Genomic DNA, 22,231 nt, shown 5'->3' on the forward strand with positions numbered 1-22,231 from the left:
TTTTTCAAAAAAAATTTTAAAAACAGTGCTCAAGAACTATTCACAATAGCAAAGACTTGGAACCAACCCAAATGTCCATCAATGATAGACTGGATGAAGAAAATGTGGCACAGATACACCATAGAATACTATGCAGCCATGAAAAAGGATGAATTCATGTCCTTTGTAGGGACACAGATGAAGCTGGAAATCATCATTCTCAGCAAACTATCACAAGGACAGAAAACCAAACACTGCATGTTCTCACTCACAGGTGGGAACTGAACAATGAGATCACTTGGACACAGGGTGGGCAACATCACAGGCCGGGGCCTGTCTAGGGTGTGAGGAGAGGGGAGGGATAGCATTAGGAGATATACCTAATGTAAATGACCAGTTAATGAGTACAGCACACCAACATGGCACATGGATATGTATGTAACAAACCTGCACATTGTGCACATGTACCCTAGAACTTAAAGTATAGAAAAAAAAAAAAAAAAAAAAAAAGAGTGCCTGAGAAATGTTGCTTCCCCCACAGCCTCACAGTTGGTGAGGATTCCTTGTTGCATGGATGGGACTCCGAGATTTATTCTACCTAAAAGGACATCTAGTCTATCCTGTACCAAATGCCTTCCCAGAAATCTAAATGTTTTTAAGGCATTTCTCAATTTTTCTAAATGTGAAAGAGGTTAGAGGAAGGACGGTAACCCAGTTAGGCTGTGGTAGTCCTGGAGAGAAGCAGTTAGAGATGGAGCGAGTACCTGGAGCGTGGAACCAACTCACTTCTGCCCATGCCCCATGTCCTTCCCACTCCACGGCTAGCTGGCCTACACATGAGCGGGGACCTTGGCCTATTCAGCCCAGGCAAGTTCAGTGATGCTCCTCAAAGCTGCGGGTGGCGTGGAGCTCCTGACATCCTTAGTAGTGGGACAGCAGCTCTGGCTTCTCATTGAACTTGGGGGCAGTTTAGTGAAGTTGACAAGTGTCTACATGTCCAGGGGCATCTGTGCTCACTTGGCCCCCACAGACCTTGGCCTCGGGTGTATTTTCTTCTTCCTTTTCTGTGTCTGCATGTGCTGCCCTCTTCCAGGCTCTGGAACTAGCTGATGGCCAGCTGGACTAAGTGTATCAGTGTCCACACACCTCTGGCATGTCCCAATACCCCTCTACAGTACTAAGGCTTAGGTTAAGCCTTTGGCATTGGCTAAATCAGTGGTGACCCACAAGTTACACATTTTCTGAGCAGTTGAGAAAGGGAGACAATATCCTAAAACCAGAGATTCAGGAACGAAAGGCCACCCACTTCGTCTTCACTTTCTACTCAAGACAATAGAGGTTATAACTGTAATTTTTAAATTTTTTATTTAATTGAGATGGAATCTTGCTCTTGTCCAGGCTGGAGTGCAGTGGTGCAATCATAGCTCACTGCAACCTTGAACTCTTGGACTCTTGCCTCAGCCTCCCAAGTAGCTGGGACTACAGGTGCATGCCACTATGCCTGGCTAATTTGTGTTTATTTTTTATAGAGATGTGGTTCCCCAGGCTGGTATTCAAACACCTGGGTTCAAGTGATCCTCCTTCTTTAGCCTCCCAAAGTGCTGGGATCACAGGTGTGAGCCACTGTGCCTGGCTGTGATTTTTAAATATGAGAAAAGTGGGTCAGCCAGGAGATCAGGACCTGAGGTTGGGTCATGGGAACCAGCCCCAGAGTCTTAGCTAGACCTCAGAAGTCAGGATCCCAGCCTCACGCCCACAAGTGTGGCCAGAAAGTAAGGATAATTTAAATATATTTGTTCCTATCAACCAAGGCAATTGTTTCTGGATATTTGTGTAAAAAATTTAAATTCTCCTCTCAAGGGTATTTGTCACTCAGGCTTTAAATGCCAGCTCTGTGTCTGCCCAGTTTGGACCCAGCCCAGCATTCCTGACTTAGTTTGCCCAAAGGAAACAGCTGATTTCATCAAACTTGGTTCCCTCTCTGGCTTGTACCTCTGAATTCAATATGCAGACAACAAATCTACGGTGTGCACATCCGCCCAACACAACTGGCCACCCATGGGTTTGGAAATGGGGGAACCAGAAACAAACGTCTCTGTGTCATGCAAACCAGGGAACCTAGCAGAGCTGCTGAGACACGGGGGGAACACGTTTCACATTTGGAGGTAGCTTTATGGTTTACAGTTGTTACAAGTTGCTTTTGATCTCCTGGCTTACAGCTGAGAAAGCTGAGGCCACGTTAAGGGATACACCCAAGTTCCCACAGCTGTGGCTGATTTGGAATTCCGACCAGCACCTGGGATTCCCAGGCCTGCATTCTTCCCAGCAGACCCCAACACTGGCAATTTCCGGGCACCCGCCATCATGGAAGGCTGTATGGAGGCAGCTATGCAGTCCTGGTCTGTCAGTGTCTACGACTAGAACATGTTACCCATCATTGACTCATCTGCCTTAAGAACTCTTCCACCTAAATGTTAATATTTATCATTTACAGCCCGCCACTGCCCCCTTTCAAAGGTGAACACAGTAAAATTTATGACAGGTGCACTATCAGAACACAGAGGAGCATAAAAGCAGGAGGAGGTGTGATAGCCCATCCATCTGCTGGAGCAGCTCTTCCAGAGGCCTGAGTCACCTGGAGCATTCTGGCATGGGGCTGCGGCCAGGCGTTTTCCTCTTGGAGCTGCTGCTGCTTCTGGGACAAGGTAAGTGTGCCTTTTGCTCAGAGGACAACCAATGGTTTAGCCCCGCTGGTGTCCCATGTTGCTTAGGCAAGGGATATGCGAAAGGAGTGTGTGCTTTTGGTGAGATAAAGCACAAAGCGTACAGTTCAAGAATAAAAAGCCTGGTTTGCCTCCTGTAGAATGGGATGCAGAGGATGCCTGCACAGGGTTACTTGTCCGAAAGGCTGCCGGGAGAGAGGCAGATCTTGGGACAGGAGAGAAGTGCAGTCGGGCAGCAGCACCATGGCACGAGAAAAAAAACCTGGATTCTATTTGTGCTGTGTGGCTTTGGGCAAGTTCTTCCACCTCTCTGGACCTTGATTTTTTTCATCCTTAGAAAGGAAATATTACTGCTACTACTACTAGGCACATTTTGATACTATTTAATGCACATTTAATACTGTTACTATTTATGAGCTTTTTTTTTCTTTTCTTTTTTTTTTCCTGAAGGACAAAGGAAGACAGATTTCCGGAAGATAAATTCTAAAAGATTGCCTACATTCTTTAGTGCTACGAAACAGAGTGCTGAACTTTCCCTTTGCTCTCCCTTTGCAGAAGAAGGCAGACTCTTTTACACTGAAAAGAGCCTTAAAGATGATCTTTCATCTTCTCCAGATGAGAGGACGGGGTCTGGAGAGAGAAGGCACTTGCCCTTGACTCCCCAGAGAGAGAGGAGGAGCACGGGACAGAGTCCTGGGCCTGCGTAGGGTCTGAATCCAGGCTTGAGGCTCCTCTGGGGCAAGTCAGTTACTGCTCTGAGCCATGGGGGAGAATGGCAATGCTTGCTATGCCTTCAGAGCAGGATGATTGTATTTCCTTGATTACTAATGAGGCCAAGGAGGGTTTTCATATCGATTGTTTGAGTTTCTCTTTTGTGAAGTGCCTGTTCAAGTCTTTTGCCTATTGATTTTTTAGGAGTTTCCACATATGCTGTACACTAGCTCTTTGGTGGTTGCATATATGACAAATATCTTCTGCCACTCTGAAGCTTGTCCTACTCTATGCGGACTTTTGATGAGCAAAATTCTTAATTTTGTGTAAATAAATGAAGACCACCCAAATGAGGACAAACAGAGGCTATTTATTCAGAGCTTGCTGTAGCAAGACGTAACTTATGTTTGGCCAAGATTCAAAGGCAGGCAGGGAGTGGGAAAGCTTCACAGTGGAAAAAAAGGGAAATCTTCAGATCTGATCTGGTTGGAGGTTGTTGGTTTCAGGGAGCTGGGGACCATCTGACTAGAGGCAGGGCATCTGAAGTTATCCAGTTGGGAGTGTATCTGGCTTTCTCTGAGTGGTCCTGAGTTGGAAGCAGAGCAAAAAATAGAGAAGATGGCAGTCATTAACCAAACCTGACCATTCTGGGCTGATTGCTGCAGAGGCTGCAGTTCGGTTCTCTGGGCTGGCCGATTGCCTACTGTGGCTCAGAGTTCTGTTATCATATGTAGTCCCACCATTTCCATTTGTATATTCTCTATTGAGTCTGGCTCTGTCACCTAGGCTGGAGTGCAGTGGCTTGGTTTTGGCTTACTGCAACCTCTGCCCCCAGGTTCAAGTGATTCTCCTGCCTCAGCCTCCAGAGTAGCTGGGATTATAGGTGCCTGCCACAATGCCTGGCTAATTTTTGTATTTTTAGTAGAGACGGGGTTTCACCATGTTGACCAGGCTGGTCTCAAACTCCTGATCTTAAGTGATCCGCCTGCCTCGGCCTCCCAAAGTGCTGGGATTCCAGGCATGAGCCACCGTGCCCAGCCTTTATTCTTAAGTATATGTATTTTAAATCTTCCTTTATGGTTTGTGCTCTTTGTATCTTAAAGAACTCCTTTCCTATCTCAAAGTCATGAAGATACCCTATCATTCCTTCTAAAAGCTTTATAAATTTACTTTTCTCATTTAAGTCAATCCCCCTACATCTGGGATTGACTTTTATGAATAGTATATGAGAGGAACCCAATGCTGTCATTATTATTTCTTTTTGAGATAGAGTCTCACTCTGTCACCTAGGCTGGAAGGCAGTGGTGCAGTTATGGCTCATCGTAGCCTCAACCTCCCAGGCTCAAGTAATCCTCCCACCTCAGCCTCCCAAGTAGCTGGGACCACACACCCACTCAGCTTATATAATCAAAATATTGTGTTCAGGCACATGCCACCACGCCTGGCTGATTTTAGTATTTTTTGTAGAGAAGGAGTTTCACCATGTTGCCCAAGCTAGTCTCGAACTCCTGGGCTCAAGCAACCCTCCTGTCTTGGACTCCCAAAGCGTTGAGATTACAGGTATGAGTCACCACGTCCAGCCCCTCATTTTTTTTTAATGCAGATACCCAGTTGTCTCAGTACCATTTATTGAAAAAGCAGTTGTTTCCCTACCACTGTGAAGAGCTGCCTCTGTTTGTACATTAAGGATTCATGCATGTTTCCATCTGTCAGTACTCTTTTTTGCTCCATTAGTTCATTTATCTGTCTCAGGGCCAATAACACATTGTCTTCATTTTGTAGCTTTATATTAACTTCTGTTTTTGAGAAAAGAAGTCTTCCTACTTTTTCTTCTTCAGAAGTGCCTTGGCTTTGAATTTCCATGTAGATGGTACTATCAGCTTGGCAATTGCCACTGGAGAAAACCCGTTGGGATTTTGATAGAGATTACTTTGAATTCTATGAATCAAGTTGGGGAAAATACACATCTTTACAATATTGAGTCTTTCAAGTCATGACTATGTATTTAGATCTTCAACGCCTCTCAGAGTTTTTTCTCTGTTGCAGGCATGGACGTATTTTGTTAAATTTATTCATAGGTTTAGATATTTTTGTTGTTGGGCAAGAGGGTTTTTAAATTTTAGTTTGAAAATGTTTGTTATTGTAAATTTTTATTTTGAAAATGTTTTTTATTGATATAACAATAAAAAAACAAATTTTTGTGTTGATTTTGAACTCAACTAAACTTATAAATTGTAATAATTTATCTGTATATTCTTCTGGGTTTTCTATTAGGTTGGTGCAAAAGTGATTGCTGTTTTGCCATTACTTTTAATGCTGCTTAATGCTCCCACCAGAAGAGCTAATTCACATAGCATTGTTCCAATTGACCTTTTAAAAAATAGAGAATCCAGGCTGAAGTCTGGATTAGCGCTCTATTTCTTTGTAACAAAGCAACGGCAAAATAGCAGTCACTTTTGCACCAACCTAACACACATAATCCTGCCAATAATGACGGTGTTGTTACTTCTTCTTCAATCCATATACCTTTTATTTCTTTTTCTTACCTTACTGTGCTGGCTGGTACCTGCACATTTTTTTTTTTTTTTTTTCAAAGAGGTGATGATTGGAGGTATTCTTGTCTTATTCCCAAGTTCAAAAGGAAAATGTTAGGCTGGGCATGGTGGCTCACGCCTGTAATCCTAGCACTTTGGGAGGCTGAGGTGGGTGCATCACCTGAGGTCAGGAGTTCAAGACCAGCCTGGCCAACATGGTGAAACCCTATCTCTACAAAAATACAAAAATTAGCCAGACGTGATGGTGGTTGCCTGTAACCCCAGCTGTTCGGGAGGTTGAGGCAGGAGAATTGCTTGAATCTGGGAGGTGGAGGTAGCAGTAAGCCGAGATTGCACCACCGTACTCCAGCCTGAGTGACAAAGCCAGACTCTGTCTCAAAAAAAAAAAAAAAAAAAAAGGAAAATGTTTAACTTCTCATCAGTAATTGTGCTGTTTGCTAAAGGCTTTTTTGTAGATATGCTCTGAGATTAAGAAACCTTTATTCCAAATTTGCTAAGAGATTTTTTAAAATTAGAAGTGGGTATTGAAATTCATCTAATGCTTTTTCTGTACGTATTGGGATGATTGCATGGCTTACTCCTTTCATCTGCTAATGTTGTGAATTAAATAAATTGACTTTTTATTATTTTGTTCATTTCTTCAGTCATTGCTTATTAGATTTATCAAAGACCACACATTGCATTTATTTGTCCTGTCTCTTTAATCTCTTTTCATCAAGAATAGTTCTCTCAGCTTTTTGTTTATCTTGTGTCGATAAACATCTTCAGCTAGTTTTTGTGTGTGAACAACAAACAGTGATGTTCTTGAATCCCCCAGTTGGTGATGCCAAATTTGATAACTTGGTGAAGGTGGCGGCTACCTGACCTTTTTCCCTTGTGAAGGTACCTTCCCCATGTGGTTTATAAATCATCCATAGGGAGATACTGTGAGACTGTGTGACTACCCTGACTACCCTTTTTCCCAGGGATTTTTTAGCATCCATTGATATTTCTTGCCTAAATTTTTCCCATGGTGATTGTAAGACAGTGATTTTTCTATCATTCCTTCTTCCTTCTGCTATTGTTAGTTGGGTTTCCTCCATAAAAACGAGATTCCCTTTTTTCCCCCACTTAAAAAATATTTAACTGAACTCCCCACTCCTTTTTGTCTTATCTTTTTCATATGAAATTCATCTATGGGAGGCTAAGCAGGGAGGATAGCTTGAACCCAGGAGTTGGAGACCAGCTTGGGCAATATAGTGAGACCCTGTCTCAAAAAAAAAAAAAAAAAAAAAAAGAAAAGAAAAGAAATTCATTTATGGACTCTTACTAACCTGTGTATTGTAATCCAGGCCTGTTATTTTTCATTTTGATGTCCAAGTTATGACAGATTTGGCCAGTGAGAGCCTCTTCAAGGTGACTTCTGTGTCCCTATCAATTTTTAAGCACCTTTAAACTTCATGGTACAAGATTTTCCCAGCTAACCTCGTATTTCCTCTATCCCAAACCTGGAATCAGCTGTTTCTTCAAGGCTTCCATTGATAGGGGAGTGTTATTTAGAAACCAAAGTCCAGGTGCTGGGAATGTTGGCTGCTGCTGAAGTGTTATTGTCTAGGCCTTCTCAGTGATGAAACTAAGAAATATAGTTTTCTTTTTTAAAAGGACGCAATAAATTTATAAAGATATCTTTCATTTAGGTAGAATTACACTTTTTCATCTCCATCGTTCATTGCATATTTGTATTGTCCTTCACCCACAACGCAAATCTGGGTTACATACACATCAGTGTTTACTCACTTGCTGAATCCTACAACACAGTACTGGAATTGCTGTGACAACACCACTAACAACAAATGAAGTTCAAAATTCCTTTGCCCTTCTTCTGTCCTTTAGAATATATGCCACTCAGGGTGTATCATCAAAATATTGTGTTCAAAATTGCTTGAATTATTTTTTGTTCTCTCTGTGTAATTATATAACCTAGTTGGCATACAGTTAAGTGTGTCTGTTTGTATTTAATTTTGTTTCTTCCATTCTTGCTTTTTACTAAGTTTTTTCAATATATAAAACATTAACGTGGTTCAAAAGTCGAAACTATATGAAAAGATGTACTCAGAGAGGTCCCATCCCCTTCCCCTACCCTTTCTATCCCATTTCTATCATTCCTGTAGGTAACCAATTTTATTAGTTTAATATCCTTTGTTTCTTTTTGAGAAAATACATTCTTATTTTCCTTTATTCTTATACAAGATAACCTACTATACGTGTTTTTTGCATTTTGATTTTTTTTCACTTAATTATATGTCCTGGAAATAATATTATATCGGTTCAGAGATCTTTATTTTTTTCCAACTGCAGAATATTCCAATGTGTATTGTTTATTCCACTAGCCTCCCAACATGGCCATTAGGTTGTTTCCAATATTTTGCTATTACAAATAATACTGTCATGAACAGTCATATGCATGTATCTTTTTCAAGTTCAGCTTGTGCTAGGCTATACATCTAACTTAGGATAAATTCCTAGAACTGGGGTTTCTAGGTCAGAGAATGAACACACATATAGATTTGCTACATAGTAACAAATTTCCCTCTGTAAGGATTGTACCAGTTTGCATTCCTGCCAACAATATATATAAAATTGCTTATTTTTCCATAGCTTGACAATAAAGCTATATTGACAATAAAACTTGCAATCAAGACTTAGAATTTTTGCAAATGTTACAGGTAAGAAATATTTTAATTTATCTTATTACAATGTAATTTGATTACGTTTTCATATTTTTAAGGACCATGTGGTCTTAAGGTTACAAAAAGCAATGGGAAATGAATATTTTCCTATTCAGTTAGATGATGGCCTTTGGGAATCATACGTACATACATAGCATATGTATGTGTGTGTGTTCATGTTAAGGAAATAACCATAAATTTCTACCTCCTTGAGTTTTAATCAGAAATTCATATTAAATTTTGTTAAAGGCCTTTTCAGCATCTATAGAAATAATCATATAATTATTTACTCTTAGATCTATTATGTTGAGTTATATTAATAGACTTGCTAATACTGAATGATCCGTGCATTGCTGGCATAAAATCTAGTTGATCATGGTGTATTTTTTTCCTTATATTGCTAGGCTTAGTTTGCTAACAGTTGTTTCAGGTTATTTTTCTTATATGTTCATGAATGAGATTGAGTTGTAAGTTTCTTTTTCTCTCTGCCCTTGCTGGATTTGGGTACCAATATTTTACAGTCTCATAAAATGAATTTGGGAGTGTTCCTATTTTTCTGTTTTCTGGAATCGTGTGTAATAATAATGGATCTTTTTCCTTTTAATGTTTGGTAGAACTTGCCAGTGAAGCCATCTGGGCCTGGAATATTATTTTTCCGTAGATTTGTGACTCCTGCTTCAATTTCTTTAGCAGTTATAGAATTAGTCATGTTTTATTTTTCTTAAATTCACTTTGGAAGGTTTTTTTTCTAGGAATATGTCCATTTCGAGTAAATTTGCAAGTGGTTTGGCATAAACTTTGTGTATGGTTTTCTGTTATCCCTTCAGTACCTGCAGCTTCTATAGTCACGTCCTGCTTTTTGTTTCTGGTACTGATTATTTATGATTTATCTTACTAGAAGTTTGTCCACTTTATTATTTTTTCAAACCAATTTATTATTTTATTTATTTATTTATTTATTTATTTATTTATTTATTTATTTATTTATTTTTTGAGAAAGGTCTCGCTCTGCTGTCCAGGCTGGAGTGCAGTGGCATGATCACAGCTTACTGCTGCCTCGACCTCTGGGCCTCAAGAGATCCTGTCTCTTCAGGCTCCCAAGTAGCTGGGACCACAGGTGCATACTACCACACCTGTTAATTAAAAAAAAATTTTTTTTATAGGGATGGGGGTCTCACTATGTTGGCCAGGCTGGTCTTGAACGCCCAGGCTCAAGCTATCCTTCAACCTCAGCCTCTCAAAGGGTTGGGATTACAGGAATGAGCCACCATGCCTGGCTTTTATTGATCTTCTGTGTCACTGTTCTCTATTGAGGCATAGCAAAATACCCCAAATCTCAGTGACTTACAGTAGCAACCATTATATTTACTCACAGTTCTGTGAACCTGCAGCTGGGGAAGACTTCAGCAGAAACATCTCATCCCTGTTCCACATAGTATCATCTGGGATTGATTTGGTGGGCCCCAAATGAGATGTCTGGGGACTTGGTACTGGGACCTGGGTGTCTTCATGTTCCCCCACTTGGCCTTTGTTTCTGTATGCGCAGTCTGGACTTCTTTACATGGGGACCCAAAGTCCCAAAAGAGCACTAATAGAAGCCACAAAGCCTTCTAATGTCCGGGCACCAAAGTCATTTCTGCTGCTTCTATGGGTCAATGCAAGTTTCTGTAGTAGCCTAGATTCAAAGTGAAGGAAATAGACGCCACCTCTTGATGGGAAGAATGGCAAAAATCACATTGCAAAAGGGCATACAGGATGAGACAAAATGCTGTGGCCATCTTTGGAAAAATATACCATTGTCTATATTGTATGTTTGTTTTCTAGTTCATTCATTTATGTAAATTTATCTTGCTTGGCATTTTTAGCGTGTCCTGAATCTGTGGCGTGATTACTTTCATCAGTTTTGAAAATTCTCGACCAGTATCTCTTGAAGTGTTGCCTCTACTTGATCATTTCTGCCTTTTCCTTCTGGAATGCCAGCACGGCATTTGGCCTGCTCACTCCATGTGCCATGTCTCTTTACCTCTCTCCCAACTTTACCATCTTTTTGTCTTTCTATACTGCATGCTAAGTAATTTATTATGATACATCTTCTAGTTTGTTCAATCTCCTTCAATTGTGTCTAATTTTCTGTTAACTCTGATCATTGAAGATTTTGTAAACTGGTTTTTTTATTTTTCAAACTTAACATTCAATTTCTTACCAAACTGTTAATTAAATAACTTTGGATTCCCATAAAAACTTCAAGTTTGTCTTATTTTTAAAAAATATAGTCATTTTAAGGGCCAGGCACAGTGGCTTACGTCTGTAATCCCAGCACTTTGGGAGGCTGAGGCAGGCAGATCACTTGAGGTCAAGAGTTCAAGACCAGCCTGGCCAGCATGGTGAAACCCCGTCTCTATTAAAAATACAAAAATTAGCTGGGTATGGTGGTGTGTGCCTCTAGTCCCAGTACTCAGGAGGTTGAGGCAGGAGAATTGCTTGAACCTGGGAGGCAGAGGTTGCAGTGAGCCAAGATTGTACCACTACATTCCAGTCTGGGCAACAGAGCAAGATTTGGTCTCAAAAAACAAACAACAACAACAAAAATTCATTTTATAATTTTACAATTTTGATGATTTTAGTATCCACAGTCTTTGTAATCTGTTTCTTTTGTTTTCCTGCTGATTCTTGCTCATATGTATCTAATTTCTTTATGTACTGTACCTGGTTATTTTTTATTGCATGCTGCTCAGACTTCTTGAAAATGTGCTTATGAGATTCTTTGAGGCCTAGGATGAAGGTGGGTGTCTTCAGAGAAGGTATAAGTTCATTCTGTTGGGCACTGGGGATATTATCATTTGAGGATCACTTAAAACTAAATTCATGGTGTGAGCCTCCCTAGAAAAACCAAGCTCTATGATAAGCACAGTTCATGTATAATAGCCTTACTTTAAGATGACCTGTGCTATTTTCCCCCATTTTACAGATGAGAAAACTGAGAAGCTAGGTAACTTGTCCAAAATCATCCAGCTAATTAGTACAGGAAGCTGAGGTCAGTCCTGAGCTTGGATCCAGGGCCAGCACATTTCGCCACCTTACAATGTAATAGAGCTCAAGGGAAGAACCAAAATTAGACTTTTATTTAAACTTTTAAATGGACTCAACAAGCAATACATATGAAAACAGATTCCTGCTTTGAATGTTTTGGCTTATAAAACTGAAATATCATTAACTCAAAACTGCAGTTGGCAAAAGCAAGTTGGCAAGAAATCATTGTATCTAATAAAATACCATTTTTGCTAGAATTTTATTTTCCTCGAATGGGTCAGAAGTTCCCAGAAGATTGTCATGCCCGTGGGAAAAACACTTGTTGCCTTGGTAACATACCCATGACAGGCCTGTCGATGCAAAACCAACGGTGGGAGCTGGGTGAACTCATTGAATGAGAAAAGGATACCTTTTCATTACTAAAACAAGCTAGGTAACATTGGTTTTCTTCCTGAAGGTTGGTTTTCCTTGCCTTCCTGCAGGGAGTTTTCCCAAGCCTTCTAGAAATACTGTCTTTCTAAATAAGAGTAGAAAGGGATATTTGAGAACCTTTGGTGGTCTGAGTCCTTCAAATTATTGATGCAAGATCGGGGAGAACCTGCTTGGGTCACATACCTAGTTGGTGGCATAGCTATCCCCGAATCTCTGGAGTTAGACTCTACATCCCAATGCCTCCATCCCCATCCCCACCCCCCACTTCAACTCACACACTTGTCTCCAAATGTCTGCTTTGGACACTGAGCACAGGTATGGGGTTTTCTCTAGAGGCTCAAAAGTTCTACTTTCCTGGGATGTCATCTGTGCCTTGTAGATTTTTAGGACTTTATTGTCAATCATCATTTTCATCAAGTTGCATTTTTGCTACTGTCAATTAACTGTCTGAGCACCCTTCTAAAAACCCAAGTTGGGCTGTGCCTGGCTGGTAGTTACTAAATCAAATGTTAAGGAACCCTCTGGGGAGAGAAAACGGATCCGCATAAAATCACTGGAGAAGAATTAAGCACCAAAATAGGTGCAAGCAGCTGTAATAAAAGCAATAGGATTCAGAGAGCTGAGAGATGAATGTGGGCTGGAGGAATCTCATGTGGGAGGTGAAACTCAATTGCTCACAGAAGGGTGAGTGGGACTGAGATAAACACCAAGGAGGAGAGAGGGCAGGCGAGGGGAGGGCATGGCATGATGGGTTTGAGGAGCAGGAGCAGGCTGGCTGAACTGGAGTGTGGGGTTGGTGTGGGGCAAAATGAGGAGTTAAGGTAGGACAATTAAACCCCAGTCCAAGGAGAATGGAGATTCCAGACTTCTAAAATGATTGAAACCAAATCTTTTATTTTACATTTACAAAAACTAAGCTGATGGAGTGACCGGCCTAAGATCATGCAGCAAGCCTGGAATTTTAATTTGCTGTAGTGGGAAATGGGGAGCTATAGAAGGTTCTCTAACAGGGGAGTGGCATGATGCAAGTGGTATTTTGGGCAAGATGAGTCCTCCAGCTCCAGACATAAAAGGTCATGAGTCAAAAGAGGCACCACCTTGGTGAACAGAGCCCTGGATCATAGGAAGGGGCCCAGCAGGGATACTGCTGGGCTCTGGGAAAGATGAGTGCTTTTCTTCATGCCTTAGGCCACCATCTCCTTTTGCATTGTTGCATCTCTGAGAATGAGGGGTCCTAAGCCTCCCTTCCTTCATACCACTACTTCCCAGTTGTCTCTGGGAGGAGACCTTCCTGATGGTCTCCCTTCCTGAGACTCCCTTCCTGTTGGGGTTCACTGATTAACACACCTGCCACCATCCAGCTTTGAGGAATCCCTGGTCCTGTTTAAAGTTCTGGCCAATGGTGGCTGAGGCGAAGCTAGAGCTGCCGCTGATTGTGGAAGACATCAGTATAGGAGGAGTCAGGGCTCTGGAACCTGCCATCATTAAGGTCTGCTTGTTCATCTTCACTATGGGACTGTCTTCTACAGGTTGCTCCTTCCTGGCTCTGGGTTGGCCTCAGCTGTCCCTGTCTTAGTCTGTAGTATGCTGCTATAATGCCACAGACTGGGCCATTTATAATGAACAGAAATTTATAGTCTCATGGTTCTGGAGGCTGAGAAGTCCAAGATTAAGGGGCTGGCATCTAGTGAGGGCCTTCTTGCTGTGCCATCCCATGGCAGAAGGCAAAAGGGCAAATGAGGGAAAGAGAGAGAGACAAAAGGGGCCAAACTCATCCTTTTATAACAAATCCACTCCCACAATAATGACATTAATCCATCTGTGAGGGCAGAACCTAGTCACCTGTTATAGGTCACGCCTCCTACCACCGCTACATTGGGGATCAAGTTTCCAACATGTGAACTTTGGAGTACACATCCAACCATAGCAATCCCATGAGGAAGTTGAAGAAAATGTGATCTAAAAGTAAGGCATCCCCTTGTCTGAGGCCAAGGGCAAAACTACAAGTAAACTTTGAATATATTATTTCCTGTTGGGACTGCTTCCCTCTCTTGGGGCACAGGGTGTATAATATTGGATATCTGTGGGCATCAGGGGATGGAGACAGGAGGATGCACTGGTCTCTGCCTGGAATGAGGTCTGTGATTGGTGGTGAGGTCTCTCTGGGACCATCAGCACAGGACAGAGTATTTAATTGTGGTTTGAGACTTTTGAAGCCATCTCGAATGTTTTTTGTAATCAGACTAGAGGTTGTGTCTACCCAAAGGTTGTGACATTGTTGATCCTAAATCATTCTTTGGCCAGTATTCCTGATGGTAAATCTAGAATGACTAATGGTAATAAAGACAGCTGGAAATACTGATCTACAGACAGGGCAAAACAATAGATTTCTTCTGGAAATTTGGGATAGAAGACAAGACATGTAATAAGTCTTTCTATACTTTCTAAAAGACTTTGGTCTCAGGGAAAGCGTACTTGACTAGGTTAAGGAGAATCCAGTTCTATACATGACTCTGTTAGTACCTTGCTGAATAGCCTTTGGCAGGTTTGCTAGCCTCTCTGGATCTAGTAAACAAGATGATCTTGAAGGTCTGCTCACCTCATCTACTCTAGAATTCTGAGACATATATTCAGAGGTCAACCCAGCTACCTCAGAAGGGTTCTCTGTTCCTCATTCTCACCTTCCACTGGTGGCAGCATGTGACTAGCCAAGCACCACACTGACAGGACGCTGTGCTAACATCCTGTACGCCTTAGAGCACCTGGAATTTTAATGGAGCAGCCAGCGAGGCATGACTCATGGTTTTCTGACTCAGCATCCACAGCTAGTCACATCCAGCACCTGCTCACAGGTCCATGCAGCATCCTACAGTCCCTGTAGGTCACATAGGGTGATAGCTTACAGCTACCCTGTGCAGTGGAGCACATAGTCACCCACAGGACCTGCTTATCATTCAAAACCATGCAGGGGATGACACTGGCTGACTTGGGCCCTCCCCTTCCAAGCTCACCAGCACAGCTCAGTGCTTAGTGGAAAGCAGTGTTGTCCACACCCTTGCTGGTGTGGTCTGCATGCACTTATGGCCCTCTGAGCCTGTAAAAATGCCAAAAAGGTCGTAAACCCTGCCCCTAAGGTCACAGTGAGAGCATTACAACTTTTCAAAGAGCCCAGGAATTTAATGTGCACTGAAGAGTGACCTCAGTGCCACATAAGTTGACCTTGAAAGTCCTCCCTGATGCCTAGGAGATCCTTCTTCCTTTCGTCCAGGAAGACAAGTCACCTCTCCCTTGTGTATGGCCCTCTCTCACTTATACAACCCTTTCCAGTTCTTTGATCCTCATAACAACCCCATGAAGAAGACAGGGAAGCTAGTCCTATTCACATTGATAGATGAGGAAATCAATGTTCACATAGATTCGATGTTTAATCAAGGTCGTGAAATTGCTGTATTCCCTCAAGGAAGGGACAGGGGCTAGAAAATCGCACTCCAGACACATAAGTATACAAACATCAAGGAAATCTATAAATTAAGAGAGCATGCCCTGCTTTAATTTTGCTTTTGAAATCACCCCACCCATATGTGGTCAGCTGTTGGACTAACACAAGTTGGGTTTCCTTGTAGAGTCAGGCTTTTAACCTTGGAAGCACGTGAACGTTACTGGAGGGGCTTTAAAAAAACTCTCATGCACAGCATACCCATGCCCCACCAAGCCAGTCAAATCTAAGCCTCTGTATCTGGGGGCTAGGCAGCAGGTGATGGACTGAGAGCCACTGCTTTAGAAGGTACCCCGCTAAGGGAGAAGCACATGTGGTTTTACCTTGCCAAGACCTGATGTTTCCATGGTGCTTTGTTGGTTCCGGACCCCAGCGGTCACAGCTCTGTCCAACTTGGATGACTGATCTCAGCCAAAGCTGTTTCTCAGAGCATGCACAAGTGTTTTTCTCTTGCATTCCCATCAGGATGGAAAAGTACTTGTTTTTTTCCCCTGACTGCCCTGACTCAGGTGGGAATTTTTCAAACAGCTCAAAGCCCTTCATATATCCATGAGCTTGATGTTAAAACAGCCTTTCAAAAAGGGGAAGGTTCCCTTGGGATTCCATGATTGGGGTTTGATGATGCCACAGAGATTCAGTAATTTCTTCCACAGTGCCTTGGGGTACTGTGGGAACACGCACTGTAGCTGGTGAAAGCAGAAAACTAGAGTGAGGGCTCATGCTGCTCCAAGAGTTAGTGGGGCCAGAACCAAGAGGCACCAGGTTTCCCTTTGGATCTTCAGGTCTGGACGCTTAACATTTAGATCCCAGGAGCAGCTTTATTGTGACATCCCAGAGCAGCTGTCATGGATGACTCACATCATCAAGGTAAAAACATGAACTCCTGAGCATTTAGTTATGTGAAGAAATTCCAGAATATTGAGGCTGAAAGGATCTAAAAGATGGTGTATGCCAATCAACTCTCAGATGCTGAAATTGTAAGTGTAACTAGCAATTACTGAGTTCTTTCCGTGAGTCAGACACTGTGCTGGATGTTTACATGCATTTAATCCTCATGCAACTCCATGGGGCAGGCATTATCAACCTCACCTTACAGGTGAGGAAAGTAAGGCTTGGGGAAGTTGATCAGACCAAGGATTTCCAAGCTCTTAACCTCTGCCTGGTGTATGTGCCACATGTTCACGATCCCCACTCTCTACTTGGACCAGTGCCCTGGCAGCCTATTCTTGTTTGGGTAGCTCCAGCTATTCTGCCAAGGGGCAACTTGCTTCCACTGGTCTAGTCCTGGTTTGAGAGCCACATGGAACAAGGCCAGCCCACTTGGCATCCGACCTATCAGATCCTGAAGGAAGTTCTCATACACCCTCCTCAGCTTCTGTTTAAATATAATATCTATGTTTCAATGCACCCCTACCTGTTTTGTGTTCTTTACTGCTATTTTTATTTTCTTTTTTCTTTTCCTTTTTTTTTTCTTTTATTTTGAGATGGAGTCTCACTTTGTCACCCAGGCTGGAGTGCAGTGATGTGATCATGGCTCGCTGAAACCTCAAACTCCTGGGCTCAAGTGATCCTCCTCAGTAGCTGGGACTACAGACATGCACCACCACACTCAGATAATTGTGTGCGTGTGTGTGTGTGTTTGTGTGTGTTTTGTAGAGACAGGGTTTCACCATGTTGCTTAGGCTGGTCTCGAATTCCTGGGCTGAAGTAATCCTTCCACCTCGATCTCCCAAAGCGTTGAGATTACAAGCATGAGCCACTGTGCCTGGCCTTCCCCTGATATCTTGCCTCCTTTAGGATTAAGTATTTTTATGGTTTAGGTTTCACCACCCCATCCTGCCCAACACTAGCTTGTGGAATATACAATTTTCATCATTATTTTGGTGTTTAAAGTGATAACATGCACCCTTGACTTATTAAAGTCTAGTATAAATCAGTACTTTTACCACTTCCCAGATAAGGGGAAAATCTTATAACAGTTTAACTCCATTTATTCCATCCAAATCTGCCCACAAAGCAATTTGTTTCATATCTTAAACTCTAAAATATATTATTTTTTATTTATATTAGGGTTGGCAAACTTTTTCTGAAAAGGGCAAGGTTGTAAATATTTGAGATTTTATGAGTCACATATATTTTATATCATATTCTTTGTGTTTTTTCTAATAACTCTTTAAAAATTTAAGAATGATTCTTATCTACAGGGTCATATAAAAATAGGCTGTGGGCAGATTTGACTTATGGGCCATAGTTTGCTGGTCTACAGTTTGTACAGTAAATATTATTTTAGGTTTACCTACATATTTATTCTTCTGTACTTCATTCCTTTTTACATCACCAACGTCCCAACTGGGATCATTTTCCTTTTGGAATTTTGCCTGTCATTCTACTGCCTTTTGACTTCCATTGTTCCTGATGAGGAGTCAGTCTGATCTTAAGATTGGTCTCCTGTACTTGAAGAATTTTACTCCAGCTGCTTTCAACATTTTTTCTTTGGTTTTAGAACTATACCTAGATACATAGACTATTATAGTTGATGCGTGTAAGTAAGACTCTGTGCTTATCCTACTTAACATTCTTTCAGCTTGTTGAATCTGTGGTTTAATATTTTTCATCAAATGTGGGAGGTTTGGGAAGTTTTCAGCCATTTTATCTTTTTTTTTTTTTTTGAGATGGAGTTTCACTGTGTTGCTCAGGCTGGAGTACAATGGTGTGATCTTGGCTCACTGCAATCTCTGCCTCCTGGGTTCAAGTAATTCTCCTGCTTCAGCCTCCCAAGTAGCTGACATTACAGGCACCTACCACCATGCCTGGCTAACTTTTTTAAAAAAATTATTTAGTAGAGATGAGGTTTCACCATGTTGGCCAGGCTGGTGTCGAACTCCTTACCTCAGGTGATCCATCCACCTCAGCCTAGCCATTTTATCTTTAAATCATTTCCTGCCTTCCCCCGCCCCACCCCATCTCTGTCTTTCTTTTTCTTCTGGGGCTCATATTACATGTATGTTTGTATGTTTGACGCTGTCCACAGATCTGAGGTTCTGTTTTTCTTCAATCTTTTTTCCTCTGTATTTTTTAGAAATATACTTACTATCTTTAAGTTTACTGATCTTTTATTCTGTCTTCTCAAGCCTGCTGCTGAACCCACCTAGCGCATCTTTCTTTTCAGTTAGTGTACTTCTCAACTCCAGAATTTCCATTTTATATCACTTCTATTTGTTGTCATTGTCTTCATGGCTTTATTTAATTCTTCAAACACATATAATAGCTGCTTTGAAGACTTTGCCTGTGAAATCCAACATCTGTGTCAACTCAGTTTCCATTGATTGCTTTTTTTCTTCATCTGGGACGGTTGTTTCAATATCAAGGCATGCCTAGTAACTTTTGTTTGAAGACTAGACATGTTTGATCAAACATGGCAATTCTGGATTCTGTTTTATTTTTCTGAGGGTCATGAGTTTGTTTTTTAATAACTTGCCTGGACTTAAACTGTGAAATCTGTCTCTCTCATTGTGTGCAGCTAACCACTGATGTCTTTGCTCAGTTTTTTTTTTCTTTCTTTTTTTTTTCTTTCTCTCTCTCTCTCTCGCCTATTATTTTTGTTTTTGTTTTTTGGCCTGGCATCCTAGGAGTCACCCCTGAGTCTGCATGGTTTAGTGATCAGTCAATGATTTGGACAGAGGTTCTGTTCAAACACCTTGAGACTATAAGGTTCTGTTGCTTGCTGTGTGTGTAGGTTAGAGAATGAGCACAAAGTTGTAGCCAATTCTTAAGTCTCTCTTGGTTTTAGATTTACATGTGGCTCTTTCAGTCTTTCTGGCACATACGTCAATTTCCAGTTACTCAGGGATATGTGAGGAGCATATCTCAGTACTTCTTATTTCCTAGATTGCCCCATTGTCCAAATTTCTGATTTGACCACCTCTTGTTGTAACTGGGTACGAAACATTGAGCTGGAAAGATTGTGGATTTCCTTCATTTATTTCCATATTAGTCCACTGCTTTTCACTAATCTGTTGTCTGTTGTTTTTAAATTTTCTCTTGGCTTTGGTTTATTTAATGTTGTCTCCTGGAAATTTTTTAATGGAAAGCCAGGCATTGTATATAAAAAATTAGATAATTTTCATGCTCTGGCTGGTAGTATTTTCATCCATAAAGGTTTTCCTCTTGCTTTTGGCAGGCAGTTAGGGAGGAACAGATCACTTTTATCTAATCAGGAATCAAAACTGATTCAAGTCTGGTCTTTAGACTTTTTACAGATCAGCCCATTTCTAGTTTATCCCTACTCCAAAGGTCTGTTTTAGGTTCCACTTGAAAGCCTGCATTATTCATCAGGGTCCCTCCTCCTCGATGTGTGCTGAACTCAGTGTTTTCCCCCAATTCCGTTAAACTGCCTGAAGCTCTGCGCAGTATCTTAGCCTCTTGGCTGCTGATTTCTGTTACTCATGATTTGACAAATGCTTCAAGGATAAAACTGGTATCAAATGCTGAGCCTACTCTCTGTACTTACTTTTTCTTTGGGGTCCTGACTTCTCAAATTCTTGCTGCTTTTATAACTTTCAACGGACACACATAAGCACGCGCCTGCGCACACGTGCGCGCGCACACACACACACACACACACACACACACACACACACAAACACCACACAGAGTGTGGGAGTGCAAAACAGAATGCGGGAGTGCAGCAGAAAAAAACAAAAGACCTAGAAGATTCCATAACAGTTTCAGGAAAAAATGTGGGGATACACCTGTTGTCTTCAGAAACATCCTCTTTTGAGCCTCATTAAAACCTTCGAATTCCGGAGTGAGCAGTAAACTCTGGACCCAGACCCAACCCTCTAAACAACATTGAAAACTTTTGCTGCTTTAAAATTATACTAATAATGCCATCTATTTCCCTGGGTTGTTTTGATAATCAAATGAGAGCATCTTTCATCATAATTAACATATTTCGACATATACTTTGTACAGGCACTGGGTTAGATCTTCTGCTTATTTAATTCATTTTTTTAAACTTTATAATAGAGTGCTGAATAGATTAGCCGTCATAAAATTTGTTTTAGAATACTACTATTTAAAGAAGGGGTCCAAAAGCTTTTGAGGAGTGATTTTCTTTTAATTAAAAAATGGTTGTTCCAGCACCATTTGTTGAAAAGACTGTCTCCTCTCTGTAATGTAATATTGCCTTTGCTCCTTAGTCAAAGCTCTGTTGACTCTATTTATGTGGGTTTATTTCTGGGCTCTGTATTCTGTCTCATTGATCTAGTTTATTCTTTTGCCAGTCACGCTGTCTTGATCACAGTAGCTGTATCGTCAATCCTGGAGTCAGATAGTATCAATCTTCCAAGTTTGTTCTTCTTCAATATTGCGTTGGCTCTTCTAGGTCGTTTGCCTCTTCATATAAATTTTAGAATCAGTTTCTTGATATCCACAAAGGTTGCTACATTTTTTCATGTTTCCAAAAAATAAAAACAATATTTTGTGACGCATGAAAATTATGTGGAATTCAAACTTCAGTCACCATAAATAAATTTAATTTGTTTACATATTGTTCGTGGCTGCGTTCACACTACAGCAGCAGAGTTGAGTAGTTTCAGTAGAGACCATATGGTGAGTAAAATCTAAAATATTGACTATCTGGCCCTACACAGAAAAAGTCTGCTGGCCCTGGTCTAGACCTTGGGCATGTGGCTTACACTTAGCTTTTTGGTTACAAGCGTGGCTCATGGAGTCAGATGAGCCAGACTGCCTGTTTTCAAACCCCACCATCACCATTTGCTAGCAATGTCATATTTTTAAATTTTTATATATATATATATATATTTTTTTTTTTAGAGACAGATTCTCATTATGTTGCCCAGGCTGGTCTCAAATTCCTGAGATCAAGTAATCATTCCATCTCCGCTTCCCAAAGTGCTGGGATTATAGGCATGAGCCACTATGCCTTGCCACCTTTAAAAGGCCATTTAACCTTTTGGGGCCTCAGTTTTCTGTCTGTAAAGTGGAGATGATGGCATTTATCTCATAAAGTTGTCATGAGGATTAAATGAATTAGTTCACATAAGTGTTTAGAACAGTGCCTGGCACATAGAAACTGTATTTGTGTTGGCTACCATTTACATTTTTATCCTGGCTTAGAAAGAAAATTACCAAAATAGTCTCAAATCTCTGCCCTGCTAACTCCTCCATCCCACTCCCCCTGGAGTGATGATTACCTTAAAATCATCTTTTCAGAGACTGGTCACAGCTCCCTGTTGCTCATGGACTAGCCTGGCATTTGTGGCTCCCCAGCCTAGCTACCATCTGTCTGTGCAGCCTCATCCCCGCTGCCCACCACTTCCCTGGCCTCCAGTTACCCCTATGCCAGCCTTTTCCAGCATTTTGTGCTCGTCCACACCTCTATGCCTTCCCGTCATGTGGCCCTTTCTGCCCAGAAAGCTTGCTTCTGGGAATTTCAAAGGAATCGCTGAGATCTGGAGGCGAATTCCAGTCATCATTCCTTGTGCAAGCTCTAATGTGGAAATCGATGCCTGATCTCACAGGGAGCATACAATGGAAATATACTGTTGCTCCTCATGAAACTCTAGATAAATT

General features: G+C 41.4%; 1 protein-coding gene across 2 annotated transcripts in view; it reads left to right on the plus strand.

Annotated features, from left to right (window-relative positions):
• The first annotated feature begins 2,580 nt into the window (after positions 1–2,580).
• PLB1 (phospholipase B1) overlaps positions 2,581–22,231 on the plus strand; it is a 147,313-nt gene continuing 127,662 nt past the window's right edge. Inside the window, exon 1 of one of the 2 annotated variants that reach the window (XM_023217267.2) lies at positions 2,581–2,684. In XM_023217267.2, coding sequence (XP_023073035.1) covers positions 2,630–2,684 — 55 coding nt within the window. In that variant the 5' untranslated portion in view covers positions 2,581–2,629. The remainder of the gene's footprint in view (positions 2,685–22,231) is intronic. The other variant, XM_023217268.1, reaches the window with a different exon arrangement.

This window comes from Piliocolobus tephrosceles, chromosome 15 (genome assembly GCF_002776525.5).
Source record: "Piliocolobus tephrosceles isolate RC106 chromosome 15, ASM277652v3, whole genome shotgun sequence".
NCBI lineage: Eukaryota > Metazoa > Chordata > Mammalia > Primates > Cercopithecidae > Piliocolobus > Piliocolobus tephrosceles.